Source organism: Clupea harengus, chromosome 3 (assembly GCF_900700415.2).
Source record: "Clupea harengus chromosome 3, Ch_v2.0.2, whole genome shotgun sequence".
In the NCBI taxonomy this organism is placed as follows: domain Eukaryota; kingdom Metazoa; phylum Chordata; class Actinopteri; order Clupeiformes; family Clupeidae; genus Clupea; species Clupea harengus.
The window spans coordinates 21,191,366-21,216,907 of NC_045154.1; the positions used below are offsets into that span (position 1 = coordinate 21,191,366).

Sequence of the window (25,542 nt, forward strand, 5' to 3'; positions counted from 1 at the left end):
ATAATAATTCAAGTAGTTTAAACAAAGTTCTTTATCGTTGCTAAGTGGTGTGAAGTTCTAATTTCTGAACAACAGAAAAGGAAACGTCCCGCCCCCATAAAGATTGTCACTGCTTGGATTGGTCAGAATGCCTGAAATGTTCCTAGGATACATTAAACTGTCATTGATGAGCATCGGGTTATGCTGTGGAGGCTATAAAAGGTATACAAGGTGGGATAGTATGACCAAAAGCATGATCTTAAACATAACACATGAACAGACATGTACAGAGACAAGAAGAGGAGATTGCAGCTTTTACAGTAAATATGTAATTTATTACTGTATACTATGTAAAACTCATTACAAAGCACAACAGAGCAGTCAACCACACACCAAAACTCACACAAAAGGACATTCACCCCCACACACTCATCCACACTCAAACAAACACACACACACACACACACACACACACACACACACACACACACACACACACACACACACACACACACACACACACAATCTTATGTGGCAAACTTCTTCTGTTTGACAGGGGCAGGGAGTTTAGCCACGATGTCCAGCAGGGAGCGCTCTACCACCACCAGGGAGTGATCCTCCAGCACGTCAACACACATCAGGGGCTGAGGGGAAACACACACAGGTCAATAAACACAGTGACACACACACACACACACACACACACACACTCAGGTGGGGTTCAGTAAGAGTCTTAGTATACCAATGATGGGGTGGTGCTCTTACTAAGAGTCTGCAATCTAATTTTCAGTAGCTAAATAAGCTTTAACTAAATCAGTTTTTGCATCAAATGAACTTATTTCATCTTCTGTTACCTAGGCTATCCATCATGACAGCATGACTGGGCATTAATGCAGGTACAGGTACATGGGCCACTACCACACAACTGGCCACCAGTATCATACAGGTCCATTGAGGAAACCATGGTAAAATCAGAGGTCTAAACTGGTCAACACAACCACTGGTGTACATCCACCAAGCCAGACATATTTGAAATGACAGCAGTTAACCATCTTGCTACTACATGCCCATGATGGCAGTCTGCCGATGTTTCTTACAGGTCAGTGGTAATAAGAATCTCAGAGGTCACCATCACATAGCAGTCACAGGTGTAACCCCGTGGTAGATCGCCCTCTGGTGATAGGAAAGGGTACTGCAGTGGTAGGTGTACACTGGTGTCTCACCTGGAAGAGTTTGCAGACTTTGAAGGCGTGGCAGCGCGTCTTTCTCTCCTGCTCAGGGAGGCTCTTCAGGGTGAGCTGGTTGAAGAACTGGCTCTTCTTATCTGGAAGGGGCTGAAAGCACATAGAACCAAGGGGGTTAATGGCATCAAAACACAAACGGAAAACACGTAAACATATGCCTAGGTGCAGGCACACACACACACACACACACACACACACACACACACACACACACACACACACACACACATATCTAGACTGCAGAACTTGTAACAGGAAAGTTGTGGGTGATATATGGAAACCAAGAATAGATAGAGGGAATATCTGGCTCTTACCAAGCTTTGGTCAAGAACACAGAACATGTACATGTCATGCAGGATGATGTGGTCGGGGTTCCGGGGGTTAAAGGTCACATTCATGATGGGCGTGTCCCTCTCCAGCCATTTCAAATGCAGCCCCTCCCTCTGCACCTTCCTGCTCCAGTCGGTGTACTGCTCCAGCTCAATGGAGAACTCAAACACCTGAGGGCGCCAGCAGAGACACACAACAAGCACATCCATACATCAATACTCACGAATCAGGTTTCAAACCAAGATCAACCTCAACAGATTATGCATCTTATTCATTCAGTTCACAACATATTTCAGCAGTACTCCTTTACGCATTTCATATATGTAAAAGAACATGTCATCTCAGGAGGTCACTCTCTGACCAGTATATATTCTATGTATCCCTGCTCTAAGGACACCTGATTTAAATCAACATCACTCTCTGGCCAGTATAGATTAATTGTATGCCTGCTCTAAGCAGACCTGGTTTAACTCAATGTCATTAAAATGTACAAGCAGCAGGTTCAGCCAGGTATACAGGGGGGCATGGAGGGGGGAAGCCCCCCAGGAGGAGGACTGAGGAGGACCTGAACACAAGAGAGGAGCCTGTCTGACACGGACGGAGAGAGGCCTACCTGTTGGTCTGCGTGCGCTATAAACAGGTTGTTTTTGGTTGGGTGGATCGCCATGGCGCTGACCCCTGACCTGTACACAGGCACTGTGCAGTGACTCTGAAACAAGAGACTCAACAGTTAGCCAATCAGCATCGAAGACATCACCTCGATAGATACACATCTCTTGCAAACTAAAATGTAGAGTGTTATAAGCCTTACAGCTTACTACCTCACCTTGAGTGTAGACAGGCTGTAAATATGGACTTCGCAGTCACTGTTGGCTGTGGCGAGCCAGAGGCCATTTTCACTGACTGTGAGGAGATGGATGGGCTGTGTTGAGCCTGAGAGAGGGAAGACACGAGGATAAACATTTATCCCACAATGCATCTGGGTACATGTACTGGGTGAGACCACCACAACCGACCAATATCCACCTAAAAGATTCCTCTATAAAAGGTGTGGATTACAATATTAATCAAAAAGTCTATGCACTGTACTCAGCTCTATTACATATAGCAAGTTAGCAAGTTCATTTAAATCCAAAAGAGAACACTAAAGTGATTTAGATGTTCAATGACCCAATGGAAAATGGGAAAGGTAGAGTGTAGAGAGTGAATAAAAACTGTGCCGCTGTCTTTAAAACTCTCTCTTTAAAGTCTAGACAGTGAAAATTAGATGAGAGTGATTTCCCTTGACACCCCCCTTCTCAAGGTCCAGACAATGAACATTCAATGAAGGTGCATTTCTTGATGCCACCTTCCTGGGGTCTTAACAGTGACCACGCGGTGAGATGTTATTTTTTCTCCTCACCGTTCTTGGGCTTGAAGGTGTGTTTGTGTTTGCAGCCCTCTGGGTTGAGGGAGACCATGTGCACCGAGGAGCGTCCCGAGGCGGCAAACAGCTGGGAGGAGTCGGCAGAGAAGCACAGCTGGTGGGCCCAGCGCAGAACCTTTGGGAGCTTAGACACCTGATGGAGGGAGGGAGAGAGAGAAAGAAAGAAACAGACATAGACAGACATAGACAGAGAGAGACAGAGAGAGAGAGAGAGAGAGAGAGAGAGAGAGAGAGAAACTTAATTGGGTGAGCAGAATGCAATCAAATGTGTGCAAACATACTTGTGATATATATATTAAAAAAAAATTATGGTTGAATTGAGAATCATTTTTATTTTCCCCTCAAATATATGTGGTTGCAGGACTTTAAAAAAAATCTTCATTCATCTGACATCAGACAGGAGAAGAGGAAATAATCTGCCGCCATCTACTGGCAACTCCGAGAAAGGCAGCTTGCACGCTACAGGATGAGACAAAAAGCTCGTTCAAGAGCTCCCTTCATGCAAAGCCTCTTTTACTGGATTTGGTTCCTAAATGACAGAGCGAAGGGTGCCAAGTCTAATTTGGGCTCCTCTCAGTTCTGGCAGGGAGGTTCTCCCCAGAGAACCAGAGAAGTGAAGTGGGTCTTTGAGCTTAATCATTGGACAGGACAGAGGAGTGCTGTTAACCACAGTGAGTGCCTCGCTCCAGCTCCAGTGGGGACAGACCATTAAATGCTTTCAGTAGAGACATTATTAGCTCTAACAATGTACCGATAGTAAGTCTGGGGCATGACTGTGAGACAAGGGACAAATCTATCTGATCGGATATCTTATCCTGGACAGGAATTTCAGGAAGTCTGAAAGCCCCAAAACAAACATTTGTATCAGTGTTTCCCCCTCTTCAAAGCCTATTGATCTTGGAGTGAAAAACAACACTTCATACAGGTACAGACATATATGATATGCAACAGAACAGTCAGACAGTCACTGGAGTTTACCTTGGTGATGCTAATGTTGTTGTTCTCATACTGGAGCTTGTACAGGCGCAAGCTGGACGTGGTAGAGTAGACCAGCCATTCTCCACATGGTGACACGGCGCTGCAAAAGATATGCTCCTCTCCCTGCAGACGTAAAGCACAGGGTTACAACACAAAATAACAAGCCACACAATAGCTTAGAGCTCATAGGGTTATTACAGTGTAATTCTTTGCTTGTACGTGTGCCTATTCAGCATGTCACTGAGCGACATCCTCCATGTCTAGTTTGCATTCTGCGCATCTTATACACATGTTTGCTTCAAACATTAGTAATTCAAAAGCTGGTAAATTCTCCCAAAAAATTGAAAATATTGTAGAGATTTATGTAGAGAATCAATATCACTTTGAATGGTCTCACATTCTCACAGCTGACTAGGTTCAATGGTACATGGCAAAACACCAGATCACACACCTTGGCCTTCAACTGAAGGAGTTTCTCTGGGATCCTCCGGACGGGCACTTTCTCACCTGGCGTTCCTGATAAGAGAGGCATCATCAGAAGAAGAAAAAAACACAGACTCTCTTTTCAAATAGACATCTGTCCACTGCCCAGAGGAGCATATGAGCATCCCATAATAAGACCTGGGGCAACGAGGGGTGACAAGGAATCTTTCTGTCAAGTTTATTTCTGTCTGGTGTTTTGTATATTTACCCTCTTCTTCACCCTCTCCTAGCCTCCACAGCTCCAGATGGGAGGGATACTGGAAGAGGAGGAGTTGAGCCTTCTTAGCACAAGACACCAACCGCCGCTGCAGACGCACAAAACATAAAGACAAGCACCAGTCAATCAAGCCATCTCACCATCAATCTGTGCTGTAAAGCTAGTCAGTAATCTGCTTAATTATGAAGATCTGTACACTGATTATATGTGAAAATGTGTACTCCGAGCGGTAAATCCTTTAGGTAATCTGTAATTCTAAAATGCAGTAATCTGTATAGTAGGGATGGGCATAATTAATCGACGATCGATTAATTGATCATTGAGAATTTCGTCGAGGACATTATTTTTTCAGCGATAAAACTAATGCATATTCTGTTGCGTAGTGTGCGTGTAATTTATTTATTTTAGGGCTGTCAAAGTTAACGCTTAATCTATGAGATTATTGTGGCCGAGATTAATGCAATACAATATTTTAACGCAGTTAACACAGCTTTGTTTACTTCCGGTGTGCGTTGACCAATGACATGAAACCGCTGCGTGCCTGCAGTCAGTTAGATAGGAGAGACCGAGACGGTCGTTGAAGATGGAGAGAGCTGAGGGATTGTTGGGCGGAAAGTTTCTGTTTAAGAGGCAAAATGACGGAACAATCGACAAAACTAAAGTTGCATGTGGCATTTGTCAAGCTGAATGTAGCTATCACAGAAGCAGCTCGTCTTTAAGTTATCACCTTAATGCAAAGCACCCGACAGAAAGCAGTCCCAGGTTAGATGGTCGCCAACCCACACTCCACGACTTCTCTAGGAAAATAACTAGACCAGTCCGTGAAAAGGCTACCAACGCTGTAGCAGTTTGGTTTGCCGGTGACTGTCGGCCCATCAACATAGTTGAAGACGGTGGGCTGACTGAGGTGATTCGAATTGCTTCAGGGGAGAACTCTTACGATTTACCGTCGAGGGGCACCATTGTGTCTCTCATTCATTCCTTGTATGACGGCGAGAGAGCACAAACAAAATACAATTAAACAACAGTGTCTAAAATACACGTTGTCTGAAGTGATTTTTAAAAAGATTTTCAATCTATAGACAGCCCTAATTTATTTATAATCTGATTTTATTTTGGAGAAAAAAAAAAAACGAGGGTCAGTTGTGTTTATGAGCACCGGCTTCTAGCTGTCGGCTCCGCTGCTTAAGAGTACAGCAGCGCATATTTTCAAGTGTAACCATTGAACGGATCTTGTTTAACTGCCACAAGAGTTTTCCATCTTGTAATAAAGATCTCAATGAGGAAACACGCTGTGTTTTTTCTATTTTCACTGCATTTTAATATAACCTATAAATAATGAATTTTAATATAAAAATATTAATGATTAATCGAAAATCGATCGTTAATTCTCCCGACGATCGATTAAGACAATTTAATCGAATGCCCATTTCTACTGTATAGTGATGCCTATGACTAGTCGGTGTGCTGGTGTCAGTAATCTGCATTGTGTGGGACGGTGAGGTAATTCAGCGCCAGACTCACGTGTGGAAACTGGGCTTTGCGCAGCGCTGAGGCCTGAGACTTGACGTCATGCTTCTCTAGGAGAGGCCTCACTACCAGCTGCGTGTCCAAACCTGAGGGACAGGAGGAGGCAGCTCAGCACAGGAGGACAGTGACAATAACATGGGTCTTACCAAAAGGGAATACTAGGGGTAGGAATTACAGGTTATCTTCACAATATTTGAATATACAACATCATTTATGTATTGAGACACAGACGAAGAAGAAAAGGGATACCGTTTCACAAAAGAGCACTAATTCCAGCCAGTAAGTGCAAAAAGCCAGTTTAGATGGAATGTGTTTGCCATTGCCAGTTTTGGGTGCCAGAGTATCGATAACAAATGCAAGCAGAAATATCAACATATATCACCGTCTCAATAGTTTGCCCCACCTATAGTGAATACATGACTTTAGCAAGTGGGGTTAGCGCCCCATATAGTGTGGCTACTGAATCATGATGTTCAATTTTGCAGGTTGAATGGCAAACTTAGTTTGTGATTTAACTTGATTTGTCATAAGGAAACAAATGATAGGCCTATATTGCAGCCGAATACACAACTTTATAATATTAAAAGTAAAGCTTTTAATTAAAATGAAATTAAAATATTAAAAAGGTAATCAAACTGAGCCAACCTCCTGATATGATGGCAGTGTCCATTTCTGCCAGCGCCCTGACGTCATGAGTGTGGTTCTTGAAGGTTCGAGTTCTGACCCACTCCTTGTCCTCCTTCCCCAAAACAGATGACAGGAACTGGAACTGGACCACGGTTCCTTCTGATGTTCCAGCAACAAGACTGGTCTCATCCTGCCAATCAAAACCAGACAAACCCACTCACAACATGCACAATGTCCCAAAATGTTCACCTAACCTTTCAATAAGATATTAAGCCTTTCAGCAATACAAGCATTGTCTACCACAGACTAGTATGGCACTGCATAGACAAAAGTGCTTTTATGCAAAGTAGTTAACATGTATTATGGAGACAAGTGGAAGCCTATCTTTCTGTGCACTACATGTGGGCTTAAGTACAGTGGAACATTTGGAGCACTTTCACCCACTCCTGCTTTCCTGAAGGCATTTACATACAAGCTCCTTGATAAAGCCATCACCACAAACATCAGACCCACACCCATCCACACTTCAGCCCTAAACCCACTCCTCCACACACACACACACACACACACACACACACACACACACACACACACACAGTTCCCCACCTGTGATAGAGAGAGCGCTAGCACGTCCCACTTGGTGACGTCGTGGTTCTTGATGAGTGTGCCTGTGAGTGCGTCCCACACCTTCACCTTGCCGGAGGAGTCGCCGCTGATCACTGTGTCATTCGACAGGTAGACCACACTCCACACCACGCACTCCTGGTCCCGCGGGGCACCAGCCGCCTTGTCAACCAGCAGCCTGTGGATGGCATGACCTGGGACACACACAAACAGGCCAAGGTCAGGGGCTATTCTCAAATAACCATACATGCGTCATTTTTAAATGCAATATGCCTTGCATCAATAGAATACGAGAGACATTTGAGGAGCACGTGCCAAATGATCCGTCTACTGGAACAAACGTGACCACAGACCACAGAGAAGTGTGACTGAAGGCCAACACACAGCCCCCCCCCCCCCCTAATTTGCTTACTTGAGTGAACCATGGTTATTATTATGTAAACCAAATGGGTAGTTCACATTTTCGGTTAAAAGTACACCCCAACCAAAGACATTATAGATTTTACACAGAGCAGGAAGATGATCAAATAAAGACCAGTCACAGACCTCTGCACATAAGGACACAGGTTTAGATCATCATATTCACGGAGAACTCCAGGCACTCTTACCAGTCTTGACGTCAAACACACGGATCATGTCCATCATCCCAGCAGCAATCTTAGTGCCTGACGGATGCCATGAGAGTGACAGGATGCGCCCTGTGGGTAGAAGAAGGATAAGTATGTGTTTTATGTATACTGCATTTTGCCCATCATGGTACTTGCACACTGAACAGGACAGCAGTTTTCCCCTCTGCCGTTATTTCATAGATTTGTTTAAAAAAAATCTGAATACGAGCAGGAATAAAGGGCTTACACAGCCTGCAGAGCTTGTGGCAAACTCAGAGAAAACCACAAAATCCATTCTCTCTTACCTTTCTTTCTGTCCAAGTTCCGCTCAAATTGGATTTTGTCCTCCAGAATCTCAAACAGCTTCACTGTGCCATCCTCACATCCCACCTGAGACAAAGAGATAATCCAACTATTTAAAAACAAAAAATGTGTTCCATCTCTGAACAGCCCAGTCAAACTTAAAAGATGCTCAAGTGTAACCCAGAAAGACACACCCAAGTCCACATATACAAATACACACGAACCGCGAGATGCGTTCCTTGAGGATTGGCAGTTATGGTCCAGATAGGTCCACCATACGCATCTATGGTGAATCTGGGTCTCAAGTTGTGCAGGTCAAACTCGATTATTTCTCCACTCAGGCCGACACTAAACAGTCTCTCTCCAACCCAGCACAGTGCTTCAATACTTCTCTGTTCTTTTCCCGGAATGACCTGACCGAGGAGGGAACAGTGAATATTACTATTAAAAAAAATACACTGTTCAACACCTTCACTAAATCTAGTTTGATACTTGATTTCAATAGTGTGTCCATTCACACATGCTTTCAATTGAATTGCACGTGTAATAGGACACCTAATTACCAGACATCAGTATACTGTTAAATAGTCTACTCGCATTTACATGTACTACAAGACATACAGTGCACGACATATAAGACCTTACCTTTTCTTGAAATAAGTTGTATAATATAGTAAAGATCTCCACCGAGCCGTCAACCCTGGCAACAGCTATCCGCTCTGTTTGCCGGTTGAAAGCTATGGCCCTAATACCGCTGGGCATGTAGTCAAAGAACCGAACTCTGTGCACTTTAAATTCCCCCATTATTCCTGCAACGAAACAAATACGGATTTGTTATGAGCCGTCCCTGCTGTTGCCACATTTTGTTTTACGTTTTACTCACATCAACTCTGGCAAGCTAGCGAGCTAACAAGTTAAATTAGCCAGTTTAATTCAAACCCACTACCTAGAGCTTCACACCACAATAAAACGTTTTGCATAAGTACATGTGTATGCCTGTCGTTGACCAATTCACTTACTTCTGATTGTCCCTTTCTTAAGTTTACCGCTAAATATCATAAAAGTTCATCACGAATGTGTACACACGTTGATCCACGGGTACCACGTTGGTGACCCTCAACCCGGAATTGAAACCACGTAAGCAACCGGAAGCAGCTGTACTTGGGTGGATTCGAGAAGCTGGCGGGAAACGTGTTACATTTTTTTGTAGTGGTACCGTGACATGAATGTCATGTAAACAATGTCATTTGCACGTTTCAAATTATTGTTTTGAAAGGTTTATAAGATAGAATAATAGTGGGTAAGTAATCTAAACATATTGTTTGATTTTTGGCACGTCTCCACCTTGTGTAAACCAGTGGTCGTTATTTGACATACCAGACGCTAACCTAGTCGCGAATAGCTTGCTTTAGTTAATGTGGTGATGCTTATTTGGTGCGACACTTTATACTAGTGCTTTATTTAAACTATTATGTTTGCTTTTTCTATGTTGACGGACTGTTATCGTAGCAACCCAACATGGTGCAAATCATCATCTCAAGGTAAAGCATTTTTCACATTAGAAAAAACGAATTATTTATTTTACAGTCCGTATTGATTGGATGCCATTGTTTCATGTTGTGGAGTAGTTGAGCTGATAATTTACGCTCAGTAAAGTGGAACTTCTCATGAATCAGTGAGGCAGGACCTCAGTCCATATCATGGATGAGTTGTGATGTGTGTGTGTGTGTGTGTGTGTGTTTCAGTGCCCCGGGTGACAGCCCAGTTGAGTGGCTGCTGCTGGAGCTCCAGGGGGAGGTAGTGTCACGTCACAACACCGGCATGGCAGGGAGCATCATGGGAGATATGCACTACACTAAGGAGGTGAGCACTGCTGTACTGAGCATAACACAGACCACTACAGAATCATTAGTAGAGTTGCTATTGAACTGGACAACTTGACCATAACCTTTCCCACTCAGTCTATTTGGAGAGCATGGTACAAGCAATGCATCGGATAGGGGTTTGTTTCCCACAAATCATATACACTGAAGATCTGTTAAGTTATAAAACTTCTCTGGTATTGCACTTCCACAGAATTTCTCCTGCTATTTTAAGTGTTTAATGTGTGTATGTTTGTTTTTTATTCATAATAATACATAAAATCAGTCAGATAAATGTAAGCTATATACAATTTCTACAAAAGTTATTTGGACTATCCTGGTGTGTGTGTGTGTGTGTGTGTGTGTGTGTGTGTGTGTGTGTGTGTGTGTGTGTGTGTGTGTGTGTGTGTGTGTGTGTTTATACTTGTATGATTTATACTTGCTTCCTCCCCCAGGGTGTTCCCATCCTCATCGTGGGCCATCACATCCTCTATGGGAAGCAAGTGAAGTTGGACAAGCCCTTTGCCGTCCTGGTGAAGCGTTCTGGCCTTCAGCCGGACGGGGAGGCCATGGAAACCAACCATGACACGCCTACCTCATACACCGTCACCGCCCTCATCAAGAAGAAACTGATCTTCAAGACCCGACCGAAACCCATCATCACCAATGTGCCCAAGAAGGTGTAGAATACGGCCCCCGCCAGAGAGAAACTGAGACTTAGGGGTGGGCCCATCAAGATCAGAGACTGGTGGATGAGTGTTAGATCTCTGCCAGACAAATCTTGAAACATTGGCTGTGCCTTTGACATCCACCCAGATGAAGACAGATCAACCATGAGATTTCTCTAGTAGCTCCACTGAGTTCTTCGATTGTGTGATTTTCAGATGTCCGTACAAGAGGACGGAAAGTGAAGAGTTGACAAAGTATAAATTGTGTAAAAATGGGAGAAAAGTGGTTTAAAGCAGTTGAATTCAGATAATATTTATTGTTCTTAAAAACAATACTTTACAGATATCATATTGTCTGCAAAAATAAACACCGTTTGAATTAAAATTGACTTATAAAACTCCTTTTACAAATCCCTTTCTTACATATTTAAATATTTACACATGAAAACTTTAAAAAAAATTTACATGATGGGTCATTCCCAGTTCCTTGATTGCAGCAGAGCATCAGTTTTGGGCCGTTCAAAATGTGCTGTTGTGTGACCAGGTCCCAAATTGAAATAACAAATTAGCAATGGTTGTGTTGGCAGTTTGACCCAACCCCTAATGAACACTCCAGACTCCTTAAAGGCACAATAGATATTTTTTGTCGTCAAAACTACTTATGTACATTTTAAAAAGCCTATGCCAATAATGTCATTTGAAAGGCAGGAGAAGATTACCACATTTCTCAGCACTTATTTTGATCCTGTAAATCTTTTAGTGTCCATAAATCATTGTTAATGCATTTTCTATATTTCCTTTCCTGGAAATATATAAACAAACACAAAAAATCCAATGTATCCATGTTATTGTATCTTTGAAACATAACTGCTTGTATAACTCTTAAGCAATTGTTTTTGACAACAAAAACTACATAATGTGCTTTTAATATTCTGTTATTGACTGGAAACATTGTGTGACATTTACTGTAAACCGTGTGTCTCTTTAGAAAGGTAACTGGAGCACATCTGTACAGCATCCTGAACTAGCCACAGAAATGGTACCCAGCAGTTACGGTCCAGGTTTGAATGTCTGTAAATTCAGATGCTGCACAGGAGACATATGACCCATCATTGGCCGTGTACTGCACAGTGCATTGTGAAAACCCAACAACACATTTCCACAATGACAAAAATATACAGATTTGTCATAAAATACATTGTCTCTCCTTTGTTCAAATCTATGACAGCATTTTTTTTTATCTGTTTGTTTTGCTACACATTCAAAATATCTTTTGAATATTACAGTACAAAAATAGATTGCCATCCAGCTCACAGAGAAGCATTGTCCTTAAATAAAACACACGTTGGTAAGTGAACAATATTCAGTCATTGCAGCTGTTGGTAATTGCTATTAAAGGCATTGATCAATTGTTGTCCAGTTGTTTACATGTCTCTTCTTCGTCATACAGAATTGCCCAAAGAACTGATCATGACCTAATCAAAGAGAAGAAGAGACATGTCTTCCATTGTATCCCGGACAAGGCTGGAGTCTCAGAAACCGCCATTCAAATGGATAAATAAAACACACGTTAGTAGGTGAACAACATTCAGTCATTGCAGCTGTTGGCAATTGCTATTAAAGGCATTGATCTATTGTTGACAGTTGCGGCGGGGCCACCACTGATTCTGATTAGGTATAATCCTAATTTACTGTATATGCAATTAAGATTGTGATTTGCCAGTGTGAAAAACACCCTGTGACACAAAACAAAAGCACAAGAAACATATGATTTCTTCCCAGTAATCAATAGCTTAATGGGGTTACCTTATTGGTAATTTAACTGGCGGTGAAATCCATGCACTCCCTACTCCACCATTAGAAAGAACTGATAGGCCTTTTTCCTTTCAAGTCATGTAATGAAAGGAACACTGTCATAGGAACTTTCTGAGTACTTGGAAAATCATGAGTGCGGAAAACACAAGGTTGCAACAGGAAATGCTTTATGGCAGATGTCATACTGGCACAGACACAAGGACAGGCACAGTGTATAGTGTGTCTCCTCTCCATCCGGCGTCAGCCAAAAAATACATAAAATAACCACAGAATTTAACGGCTTCTTTAACACGCTAAAAAAAGGTGAACTCCTGTTCCTCTCACACAAACTCTACACACAATTCCGTCTATGTGGTAGACCCAGGTCCTTCAGAGCCTGTAGAACAGATTGTTACTGTGGTACCCATTCCAGTGAAAAGCTGCTGGCCCAGTTTATGTTCCTCTCCTGACGCGATACCTGTGGCTGTTTAGCAAGGCAGCCATGTTTGTTTAGGCCTACTTTTAACAGGATCGTGGGTACTTGACGGTGATTAGGCAATACTTACAAACACTGCCCTCAGTGTTCCAGTCATGGTGTGTGTGTGTGTCTGTGTGTGTCTGTGTGTGTCTGTGTGTGTGTGTGTGTGTGTGTGTGTGTGTGTGTGTGTGTGTGTGTGTGTGTGTGTGTGTACGCCATTGAAAGGTGTAACCATAAAGAGTCCACCCTTTAGGCACCAACATGGCTGAAGGAGCTGATTCATTCAGTGCCATGCTAAATCTGCCTCACACACACACACACACACACACACACACACACACACACACACACACACACACACACTCCAGCCCCCTCCCCCGCCCCTTTACAGTCTGGCCGCATAAAGAGCTCCTGTGTGGATGTCATGTTTCCAGCAAACAGCTGAATCCTGCAGTCTGATTGTGCTAGTATCTCATACCTGTGGCTACATCCTAGAAAGTCTAAATCAAGTCTTTCCTGACGCAATTGGCATTTGAAATATTTTTTTAGTTAGAAACAATATTTCAGGTAATCTTTGTCCTGGAACCCTACTGGTAGAAAACTATTATTTTGTCACCTATTCGTCTTCTAAATAGTATTTTTTTTCTTACGTTTAACTGTTGTGAGAAACAAGGAATTTTGTCTTCCCGAGAGATTCTCAGTTCTGAAAATGTGAAATTCAAATTCAGTCGCAATAATGTTTCACTGAGAAGTCACTCTGACAGTTAAGTGATAATTATTTGTAGTATGAAACATTCCAAAATGAATCAGTATAGTACTGTGGTTTTGGCCAGTGATATCCTCAGACAAACTGCTGTACACATTTTAAAGCAGGGGATCATGATGTTTATCATGAGAGGGTACTAAAGTATCCAACCTTAGCTGCCACTCGCATTCCTAATAGTCTACTTTTCTTTACCAAGAACAAATCAAATGACATGACACATAAGTTTGGCAGCATGAGAGGACTGAAATTCAACAGCTGACCTCTTTTTTAGACGTGACTGCAACCAGTAAACAAAGTTTCTATGTGTCTTATTTGCACTTTCAAGTTTCAGGTTATGCAATCAATGATGTATTTACTTTTGTTTTGTTGTCCTTAAGGTGGAAAAAGGACACAGAACATTAAGTGTATGTGATTGGGGAATTTCCACCACGTGAAATGAGAACACTTCTGCCCCTGGCAGGCTTGCATTGGAGCTTTTGCGCTCACATATTCTTCCTTAGTTCAAAATAAGAAGTGCAGAGTAAAATATATTAGATTTCAGACATAGCCTCTAAAGAAATGAGGTGTTATTCATATTTACATAAATAATTGATACCTATATGACTTAAAAAGTGTAGTTGAGATATTCTCTATCCAACTCAGATTAAATGCGTGGGAACAGTGATAACAGTGGAACAGGGTGTGAGGAAGATGGAAACTGGTCCTCTTGTTGTCTCGTCTAAGGGAACACACATTGGCCCTTCTGGTCATGTGTCTGTTAATGTTCTATCGTGTTGGTTTGCGAAGGCATTGAATCTCAGGCTTGGCACCATAACTAGCAGCACCAAAGAAATAGACCATCCTGTCAATTTCTGGAGTCAAAAAAAATATTAAAACAAACCTACAATTGTTTTTAAAAATAAGCTCAATGGAGTACATTCACTCAAGTGCCCGTCATACAGGTGAAGAGAGACTTGCAAAAGGACAGTTAGCCCACCATACCATTCTTACAGGAGACACCCCATAAAAGCAGGGCGTTTGTTACACCCAGGGTATGTATCCTGGAGAGGTATAGATAGATATGAATGGCTATGGGCTGGACACCCAACCGACGGCAACCACCCTGTGAGGGCCCTACCTGGGACCCTACATGGTCCATTTCCTGTCTCATGATATGTGCTTTAAAATTCACCAAAGCACCTTGCTTCGGAGGCTGAACCCCCTCACCGGCTCTCTCAGACTACCCTTTGAAGTCTAAGACAAACACCACTGTAGGTGCTTGTGTCTCTCGTAAAAGTGAAAAAACATACAAACAAAAACAAAAACACCCAAACAGACTCATCCAGCAGCCGACCCGTGAAATGCCTCCATTGCCTGCCCCCAGTGGCACTGTCCATCTGCACTTCCTCATCAGTGAATCCATAGCACCAGGGACTGAGAGCGGATCCAAGATCAAAGGGGGTCAGGACTTGGTCCAACTCTTTTAGCAGCACCATAAGGATAGGAAGGCCCTCAGCATGTCCCCTGCTAGGCCTCAGCGTAGGGCAGATGGTATTGTTCCTCCCTTTTGTTGCACCTCTTGGCCACTATAGCCAGGTACAGCACCAGCAGCACGACCCAGTAGCAAGCGTACAAGATGGTCCCCGCTATCAGCAGGGCTTTCTCCGTCTCGTTGAAGGGCTCCTGAGTCTCGCAGTAGATGGTGTAGGCCACGCCGCCCAGCAGAATGAGCCCCCACACAGTCACCGGTATGGCGCCGATGAAGTTTACCACGATCTTGCGCCTCCCGGACGTGCCCCAGCCGGCCTTGTTGATGGTGAAGAGGGCGAAGATCTTGGCAGGGAGCAGGCTGGACATGTAGAGCAGCGAGTAGAGTGACATGAAGATCATGACGAGGCTGCCCCGCAGGAAGCACGCGTAGGTGGCCTTCACCATGCCCACCAGCTGCACTGTGAGCAGGAAGAGCAGGATGTTCCACAGGCGCCCGCGGTAGAACAGGTGGATCACGGTGGCCACCAGGAAGAAGGGGAAGAAGCCGGTCACCACCGACTCGTAGGTCATCCACAAGCTGTGCTTGTGAAACCAGAGCGCGTTGTAGAGCCACTCGCGGAAGTAGGACTTGCTCCAGCGCGTCTGCTGGTTGAGCCAGCGCAGGTAGCGCGTGGGCGTCTCCGTCTGGCACTGCGAGCGCGCCGTGTACTTGGTCTTGTAGCCAAAGCTGAGCACGCGGTTAGTGAGGTGCCGGTCGTCGCCGAAGCTGCACTTGCTGCCCAGGAAGGTCTGGTTGTACCAGGGCTCCAGGAACTTCTGGAGCAGGGAGTTGCGGTACATGCCGAGGGGCCCGCTGATGCACTGCACGCAGCCGAAGTAGGACTGGCAGGCACGCTCCACGTTGAACGCCATCCAGTAGCGAACGCTGCTGAGGAAGGAGATCCAGGAGTCGTATTTGTTCAGGATCTGCGGGGAGTCGGAGGAGAGATGAGAGAGAAGAGAGGGGCACTTAGGATATGTTCACACTGTTCTCCTTGCAGTAAGCTGAGGCATGTCTCAATGTCCAGCCTGAGTGTAGAGTCATGATATCCCTGGCTATATGCATGATGTAAAGTACTGTTGCTTCTTGAGAATTATGTATATGAAGTGAATCGACATACATGACAAATTGTATGAAGTGTCCATTTCAAACAAGCAGAAGCTGTATTAATCAGTCTAAAAAAACTGACAGTCTACGACAAAGGAAGCTGTGTGTGGTTGTTCACTGTCACTCACCTGAACATCGCCGCCAACAGCTCCAACTTGAGGATCCTCCTCCAGGATCTTCAGCATCTCTATGGTGCATGCAGGGTCTAGGACCGTGTCTGAGTCACATACCTGCACAGACACACACACAGACACACACACACGCAGAGGTGCATAAGGACCCATAACTCAGCATGTTCTTTGATTTATGAGGAAGCACGACCACAACTCAGTAGGTCAGGACTAAAATGGCGCCTTCAGCATGTCATTTAGCAAAGGACAGGTAGTCGTCTTTCCCAGCTTTGAAGATGTGGGTCTCCTGTCGCTAAAATTTGCTTTTTTGGAAATGAGGTATGGCGCTGGGAACCCCAGATGGTTCAAGGCCCTCTTTGTTTCAACAGCTGCCAATCAGGGGCTATGACTTCAGAGAGCAATGAGAGGCTGCTGACAGTGCACAGGTGTGCTCATAAATACAGGTACCAGGTCAGGAACGCAGCTCAACTCTGACCCACGTCCCCCCCCCCCCCCACAGGAACAAGGGCACAGTGGACACACCATAAGGGGGGGGGGGGGGGGGGTCAAGCAGATATAACCTGATTATAAATTCAGTGAGGTTTTTTAAACACAATGTGGGGAGGAATGTATAAGGTATAAGGAGTGTGTGTGTGTGTGTACGTGTGTGTGTGTGTGTGTGTGTGAGAGAGAGAAAGGTGCCAACTCAGTAATAGGATTATTATGGATGTGAGTGCTGTTTTCAGGATAGCGCATCATACCCACTAAAGAAAGTGCATTCTTGCACAAATGTGTCTCAAGATCACTGAGGCATTAAGCTGACAACAAGAAAACAAAATGGCTATACTGAACATTTTACAATAACATTTCATTCAGACTTCATGTACTCTGTTAATTGTGGACATCATAACCTAAATCGCAAAATCCATAAAAGGAGGTTTTTAACACAAATAGCAAATAACAAATGCCTGTTTCAGACTAAACATTTGGAATGAAGCTCTAGTGGCTTGAAGTCTGCATCAGCCCTGGATAACCCAGAGGAACAGTGACCCACTGCATGTCATGATACTGTTGTCAGTCCTCCTCCTCCTCCTCTCCTTAAACACACCCAGTGAGTCCAACCCACCTGCATATAGTCCACGGTGTCCCCCAGCGCCTTGAAGGCCGTGTACATGACCTCCCGTTTGCCTCCCCACTCTTGCATAATGCACGAGTAGCGACAGTTGCATACAATCCGTGTCACGCGCGCCGACTCTTCCGCATTCACCCTTCCTCCTCCTCCTTCTCCTCCTCTTCCTCCCGCCCCTCCCCTAGGGTCACCTCCATCGCTGTGAAAGTTCCCCTTCCACACCATGCTCCCGGCCTGCTCTCCACCTCCCATCACCTCCTGGAAGATCTCCATCATGTAGGCGTCCTCGGGCCGGTTCCCGTCCACCACCAGCACCACCTTGAGGCCGGGGAAGGAGATGCGGCGCACGCTGCGCAGGCATTTGCGCAGGTAGTCCGGGTCCTCCTGGTAGGCGGCGATGCAGAGGGCCACGGAGCGGCGCAGGTGCTGGGGCCGGGCGGGGCTGCGCATGTGCCGGTGCTCCAGGTAGGCAAAGAGGCTCTGCAGCAGCAGGTGGAGGAAGAGGATGGCCCCGTACAGGCCGAAGGACAGGTGGTGCTGCTCGGTGTGGATGAACTGGTAGCCGGTGAGGTAGGCCAGCAGGATGGCGAACAGGACCACCGCGGCGAAGAGGGTGGTGATGAAGATTCGTACGGCAGAGCCGCAACGAGAGGGCATCTGAGAGAGAGAAAGAGTGTGAGAGTGAGAGAGAGGAAGAGTGTGCGAGAGAGAGAATGAGAGACAGAAAGAGTGAGAGTGAGAGAGAGAGTGAGAGAGAGGAAGAGTGTGAGAGAGAGAGAGTGAGAGAGAGAGAAAGAGTGAGAGACAGAGGGTACAGAAAACGAGGAGGAGAAAAATTAAGAAGCAAAGATTAACCGAGTGGCCGAGTAGAGAGCGATAGAGAGGAAAAGGCTGATCCTCATTATCCTTACTTGTTTAAACATTTACAGTACAGTGTCAAACCAATGTTCTCACAAGTTTCTTCAGGTCCCTTACAAGCTTTTCCTTTTCTACTGAAGCATTGGGAAAGAGGGTGCCATTTACTCTGCCCTTTATTCAGAATCGAAATGCCTGCTGGAACTCTGAACATGCCTGATGCTGTCAGTATCCTGACTCATGTCCTGTTTCTGCGGAACCAAACTTCCTGAGCATGTCTAGTCTTCTCTCTTCCACTTATCACCTCTCCCATCTCCACGGCCTCTGCCATCTCAGTGTCATGGCACACTGCAAAAACTAATGTTGCTTCATCTGGACTTGCTAGGAATTGTGTGAGTGGCTACACAGTCAACAAACGCAGGCCTGAGCGTCGGCCGAGTCCAGGCCACGGCAGGGACACATCAAAGCACAGAGTTCGACCAAACAAGGGTTCTCTATTCACTGTGTAACAGCAATGCTTTCTGTGTTAGCCTTTTGAATATGGAAACTGTTAGGGTCAGGTTTGGAAAGTACCCCTTCTCTTTTCCTTTCCCTCTCTCTCTCTCTCTCTCTCTCTCTTTCTCTCCTCCTCTCTTTCAGGTTAATGATGTTAATTAAAGGCCTAGGCTGACTCTCAGTACCGGCTGTCGGGAAGAACAATCCCTCTTTCATTCATAAGATTACCTTCCCAAACCCTTCCAACCCTGCTGAGACAGACACACTGCTTTCCGTCTTCGTATCATAACAGCTACTTCCTCAAAGGCTTGGCACACACAGCCTCTGCCACTCTGAAGGGAGGTGACTTTAGGTGACAGCCCTCGCTGTTTCCAACACAAGAAAGAATGTTTTCCTCACAGGCAGTCATAATTGTGACTGAAAGACATACTGATAAAAAAAACCTGTTAACTTAGCAACAAATCGTGAGATAAAAGGTCAAACAGAATTTCACAATGCCGCTATTACACTATGATATTGAGGGCCCTAATTTCATTGATGGGCACCGCAACTGGCAACACACAAAGTCCACTGCGCATGGCCTAAAGCAAAAAAATATTCTAAGCACAAACAGAGGTGGGTCAGTGCAATGCTGGGGTGTGTCTGCACACAGATGTGGGAGTTCAATGTATAAATTAGTTCTTTGAAAGCAACAAAGAGGGCAGACCTCCCGCACAAGAAACTCTGTCTCCTCTGGTGTAAATCGCTCCATTCGCGACTGGAATTTAGCTGTTTGCTCTGTTGTAGAACAATTACTGAGCTCTGTGTGAACGTTAATAAGTATGGTCGAATCATTGTGATTGGCTGATAAAGAATAACTTCATTGCCACATCCACTAATTTCTCAACCCATTTATATAAAAATAATAGCACATTTAGGCACCTCTGCCTTTGATGATGCACAGAGTGCTTGTTGCCCCATGAAATGAGGGCCCTATATGTCAGTGAATTACACTACTCCACTATTACACTATGACCTGAGTACACCCAACCCCCTAAACCCATCCCTGCCCCCACAAATAATATTTTGGCGTCCTGGCTCACACAAACGCCAATAATGACACCCCATCCCTCACATCACAGCTCCCTGCGACAGCAAATCCTGCAGAACAATAAAGGGGCCAAACAGCATGCATCCGGGGCCCCCTGGGGCCAAACTCCTTCAGCAGCAAGACACTCAGGGTCACGTCTGACTCTAATTACAAGGCCTGGCCCGCTGGAGGCTTGTTAGCCCCTCGCTGCATGAAAGGGAAGGGGGAAGAGGAGAAGAAAAGGTCCACGTGAGCGCTAGTGACACAGCTGGGCACAGCTTATCAGGATATTGGAGTGAATTATAACCAGGCGAGGCACTGAATTTATAAAGAGGGACACTGACAAGACAGCGTGACTGGATTTGTGAAGATGAGCACAAACAATGAGGTAACTTGACGATATGGATTTGTGAAGCAAGCCACAAGAAGAGAGTACATGTTGAGTTCCAGTTTCTAGTGAATCACTGACTCATACCAGAGTCATGCATACTAACACACCACTCAATTTCAATTCAATTGAAATAAAATCAATGCAGTCTTAAATACCTTAGTTGATATCCCTTTGCCAAAAAGCACAAATAACAACTACAGAAATCAACTCAAATGCCGTCCCCACTTCTAACCCTGATAACTCAGTTAAATCCCTCCCTTCCACTCCATGAGCAAAGGGCATGACTCACTGCAATCTCTGTCTTCTCTGTGTTCATGATGAGCAATCAACAGCCTTGTTAATGAAGAAGCAGACAATGGTTGATCCCAAACTCTGTGGTTGAAGGGGTGGTCCTCAGTTATCGCAGATCTGCTGTTTGTCCCTCTGTGTTCAGACGCCAGATATCAAAGGTGCTATTTGACCATGTGGCTCTCTCGCATCTCTTCAAAGGGGTCTAAGAAGGGCACCGGATGTGTCCTGCACAGATATGGCTTTCTGGTCATCAAAGAAGCGCAGGAGAGGTAATCTCAGGTTATTGACGGGCAGTGGTAGGATTTCTGAGGCGAAATCCATCTTCAGGTGAGAGGCAGACACGTCCTCTGGGGTGAGTAATATTTCCAGGTGAACTGCAGGTAAGAATTCTCAGGTATTCCCCCCGCCCCGTGCTTGTTGCCTGGGAGAGTGAATGGAATGGGGCAGAATTCTCAGGAGAGGCTAGTGGGGTGTTGCAGAAGGGAGAGAATGAGGGGTTTGGCCAGGGGACAGGGCCTTTTGGCTGGGACAGGAAGGAGAGGGAGGGAGGGAGGGAGGGAGGGAGGGAGGGAGGGAGGGCTGGAACCAGCTCAGACACGGGTGGGTGGGGGCCAGGTGAGGAGGATGGAGGAGCAAGAGAGAGCTACGGGAGACTGTGTGTGTGTGTGTGTTTGTGTGTGTGTGTGTGTGTGTGTGTGTGAGTGTGTGCGTGCGTGCGTGCGTGCGTGCGTGCGTGCGTGCGTGCGTGCGTGCGTGTGTGTTTGTGAGAGAGAGAGAGCGTGTATGTGTATGTGTGTGTCTGAGAGGGTGAATGTGTATGTGTCTGAGAGTGTGTATGTGTGTGTGTCTGAGAGTGTGTATGTGTATGTGTATGTGTATGTGTACTTGTATGTGTATGTGTATGTGTACGTGTACGTGTACGTGTACATGTATGAGAGTGTTTATGTGTACGTGTATGTGTCTGATAATGTGTTGGGGAAAAAATTTAGAGGGTTATAGGTGTAAAAAAGACTTAGAAGTATTTTGTCTTAATCAGGGCATTTTTGCTTTTTGAGAAGGATACAGGGCTGTTGGATTGTGTTTTCGTACGTGTTCCCACGCAGTACAGCACAGCCTTACAGAATCAATCCACTAATCATTTGCTTTAACCCATCCAATCAGCTGAGATCGTGTGAAGCTACAGCTGTAGAGGGGGTTGGGTGGAGGGGTGGGGGGGGGTGCCATGTCTGCACATTTGTAATGCTGAAGCACTTACTGTACTGGACTGGACTGGAAACCCCACAGAAACTGACCACAGGAAGATTTCTCCATTACCTCTATTAAACATCAGTAACAAGTCTATCATTACCCCCCTCAGCAAACAGAGCTCGGCAAACAACAGCTAACAGACCTAACACAAGATGGCGTTAAACATTTCCCCGCTGTAAAATATTGATCTTAGTACCACAAAACAGGAGTTAGATTTTGCAAAATGTTTGAGCCCTTATGCTATGAGCCTGTGAAAGTTAGATGTGAAATTCTTTTCTTTTCCACATGGGGGCTCTCTGAGCAGATAATGAGATAATGTTGCAGACAATGGGACAATCAAGGGATACGGCAGCCATTACTGATTGTTAATAGCTTTCTCATTGCTGACTAGCTCACTTTGATTTTAATTCAAAACGGGGTCTTCAATTATATGCTCATCTTTTCAATTTAGACTTATTTAAAAAGCCATTTTATCTGTGTGGAGTTTCAGACAGATTGAAGACAACTCTCTCACACAGTCCACCGCATCTCCACAAAGCAGCGTAAGATTAGAGTCTCTGGTATGGGACCAGAACCCTGTGACTCACAGCAGCACGCTGGTTTTGACTTTGACTGAATGTAAGGGGTGTGTGTGTGTGTGTGCGTGTGTGTGTGTGTGTGTGTGTGTGTGTGTGTGTGTGTGTGTGTGTGTGTGTGTGTGAGTGTCAGCTGACTCCCAGGAGGCTTTGCACCGTGGGCCACCGTATGATGCCCTGGAAAGACCAACAGACGGTAGCGTTTCCTTTGGAGAGGTTGTGGAATCCTGAAGCTTTCCTGTCTGAGTGTCTTAATACAGCAGAAGCAACACGCTGCTCACACTGCCAGCACCCAATGCCAGAGACATGGGCACCCCGACCACAGGGACTGGAAAACTACTCTCTCTCTTCTCTCTCTGTCTTTCTTTCCCCCTCCCTCTCTCTCAGACACACACACACACACACACACACACACTCACACACACACACACACACACATGCATGGACTTATGCACACACACCACTCACAGACAGGTCACATATAAGAGCAAATTCAGAAACACACACAGGAGCAACACAAGAAATCAACTGTTCTGCCCTCACAGGAAAAACAGCCAGGTAGGAAAAAAAAAACTTGTAACACACACTCTCTGAAGCCTGTTCGCAGGAACACAGAGAATCTCATAAAAGCTCCCCAACACAAAATCATATTACGACTCTTTAAGCCCAAACACCAAATACTTGATCTCAGAACTTTTTCTCTCATGAAGTCATAGATATTTTTTCCCTCACATTAATCTCAAGCAGCACAGTCCACACAGACCCTGAGAAGTCTCTGGGCCTTACGTCTACATAATGAAGTCTCACCAGGTCTCTCTGCCACATGGAGAGTCACACGCAAGAGTCTCTGTTTTTTTTTTACGGTACCTTCCAAAGCCGGTGGCTGCCGTGGTGGGTCCCCTGTCCGTCTCTCCCACTGAGCTGAGCTGGGTCGGTCCGGCCGTCGGTCCGTCTCCTCCACGCTGCTCCGATGCTCCCCTCTCTCTCTCTCTCTCTCTCTCTCTCTCTCTCTCTCTCTCTCTCTCTCTCTCTGCAGCACACAGCACCGTCCTTGTTCGGCTCTCTCCCCGCACACTACATCTTTATCCCGGCTCTGTTAATTCAGGAGATCCCTCATCCAAAAATACAGTCTCTCTCTCCTCCTCCTCCTCCTACTACTACTACTCTCTCTCCCTCTCTCTCCTCCTCCCTCCCTGTTTCTCCTCCTACTCCTCTCTCCCTCTCCCTCTCTCTCTCTCCCTCTCCCTCTCTCTCTCTCAAACTCTCCTCTCCCCTATTCCCCCAGATAGTCCCAGGGCACGAAGGCCTCTCAGTCAAGCGCTGACGTGCTGTGCCGTGCTGGGAAGCGGACAGCAGGGATGCTAGAAGCAGGACGGTCCCTGGCTCTCTCTGGTTCCGGGACACCTGGCGCGGGATCCATGCCCAAGGTGAGAGTGTCCCCCTGGGAGAGGCGGAGCGGCGGGTGCCCTGGCGTGTCTGCGGGGAGGGGTGGGGGGCACCCCCTGAGCCCGGCTGCTCTGCTCTGCTCTGCTCTGCTCTGTGCTGCAGTGGCTGAGGCTGAGGCTGTGGCTCTGTCTGTGTGTCTTTCTCTGCATCACTCTGCAGTGTGAGCCCAAATTCCACCAATCCCCCCTTTCTTCAGCCACACCATCCCGGCTAGTTCCCCTGCTATCTCTCTATCTCTCTATCTCTCTCTGTCTTTGAAACGTCTGACTCCTGCCTTCCTTCACTCTTTGTCCCCCTCTCTTCAAATCCTCCCCTTAATGCTTGCCTCTCCTTTCCTTTCTCTCTCCTCTCCTCTCCTCTCCTTTCCTCTCTCCAGCACCCTCTCACTCTTTCCCCTCTCCCCTCCCTCTCCCACCCCCTCCACCCTCTCTCTGTCACAGCTCTGCAGCACTGCCTGCGACCAACAAGCCTCCAGACTGTTCCACAGAGCCCCCTTCTGCTCTCTCTCCTCCCCGACACTCAATGCGCCCTTTATGGCCCCGTTTATTTATCTAACCCCCTCCACCCTTGCTGCTGCTGCCCCAGTCCCAGCCGTCAGGTCCCACACACACACACACACACACACTGAGACACACACTGAGAGGTGGAGAGAGATGTGTGAGAGAGAGAGGGAGGGAGAGAGAGAAGGAGAGAGAGAGAGGGAGGGAGAGATAGACTGCAGCAAGCTTCCGCCATAATCAATACTGATAACAAATCTTAAACAGCGCCTCTGCCCATAACCCCCCCCCCCCCCCCCACTCCTCCACCAAGTTGATGCTGTGTCTGACTAGTTTTATATTCATACACGAAACCCATCACTGCGACCTGTCAGAGAAGGTCATACATGGCAAGGTACACACACACACACACACACACACATACAGGTTTCTGCTTCTCCTCTGTGTCTCCTTCCTCCCTCTCTCTCTCTTACACACGGTAGATTTGTAATTACTGTAATGGGTTATGGGTCAATAGCTGTTATGGGTGGGTGGGAGTGACAGTTGGGTGTGGGGGCAGTCACTGAAGCAGAATCCATGCCTAGCTGGCACTCTCTGCCCTTGTAGTATGTGTGTGTGTGTGTGTGTGTGTGTGTGTGTCACAGCAACAGCATCAGAGCATCACCCTGCTCTGTGGGAATGTCCTTGGCTGTCAACCAGAGGACAATAGCAAACCCACACAATCAGATTCTGCATATCTCTCCACTGGGCTGTAGACTCAGATACATTTAGCTCTTACCCACACGAAGAAGGGCTAGACGGAGATCTGAGCAGCACACACACACACACACACACACACCTGTCTTTGGAACAGCGGCGGCAGCACCTGAGGGACCCCGCTCATCCATCAGTGCGAGGTTGAC

At 45.8% G+C, this 25,542-nt stretch overlaps 3 protein-coding genes across 5 annotated transcripts; 1 reads left to right on the forward strand and 2 right to left on the reverse strand.

Moving 5' to 3' along the window:
• Positions 1-292: 292 nt before the first annotated feature.
• On the reverse strand, positions 293-9,493 carry utp4 (UTP4 small subunit processome component). 2 transcript variants are annotated; one of them, XM_012814216.3, is made up of 17 exons: positions 9,369-9,493; positions 8,995-9,158; positions 8,574-8,762; positions 8,352-8,436; positions 8,047-8,136; positions 7,421-7,632; positions 6,833-7,004; positions 6,182-6,273; positions 4,649-4,745; positions 4,409-4,473; positions 3,958-4,080; positions 2,956-3,112; positions 2,380-2,486; positions 2,167-2,262; positions 1,538-1,723; positions 1,203-1,313; positions 293-623 (listed from the first exon to the last, which is right to left on the reverse strand). In XM_012814216.3, exons 1-17 carry the CDS (start codon positions 9,406-9,408, stop codon positions 507-509), a joined length of 2,103 nt encoding a protein of 700 aa, XP_012669670.2. In that variant the 5' UTR covers positions 9,409-9,493; the 3' UTR covers positions 293-506. The 2 variants fall into 2 exon arrangements, with proteins under 2 accessions (XP_012669670.2, XP_031420781.1); XM_031564921.2 differs by lacking the exon at positions 9,369-9,493 and having other exon boundaries at positions 8,995-9,325.
• chtf8 (CTF8, chromosome transmission fidelity factor 8 homolog (S. cerevisiae)) lies at positions 9,452-11,264 on the forward strand. 2 transcript variants are annotated; one of them, XM_031564923.2, is made up of 4 exons: positions 9,452-9,486; positions 9,859-9,890; positions 10,095-10,212; positions 10,667-11,264. In XM_031564923.2, exons 2-4 carry the CDS (start codon positions 9,868-9,870, stop codon positions 10,895-10,897), a joined length of 372 nt encoding a protein of 123 aa, XP_031420783.1. In that variant the 5' UTR covers positions 9,452-9,486; positions 9,859-9,867; the 3' UTR covers positions 10,898-11,264. The 2 variants fall into 2 exon arrangements, with proteins under 2 accessions (XP_031420783.1, XP_012697919.2); XM_012842465.3 differs by lacking the exon at positions 9,452-9,486 and adding an exon at positions 9,499-9,649.
• Positions 11,265-13,476: 2,212 nt separating this feature from the next.
• Positions 13,477-18,465, reverse strand: has3 (hyaluronan synthase 3). Its single transcript, XM_012842473.3, has 3 exons — positions 17,771-18,465; positions 16,663-16,764; positions 13,477-16,353 (listed from the first exon to the last, which is right to left on the reverse strand). Exons 1-3 carry the CDS (start codon positions 18,428-18,430, stop codon positions 15,424-15,426), a joined length of 1,692 nt encoding a protein of 563 aa, XP_012697927.1. The 5' UTR covers positions 18,431-18,465; the 3' UTR covers positions 13,477-15,423.
• Between the last annotated feature and the right edge of the window lie 7,077 nt (positions 18,466-25,542).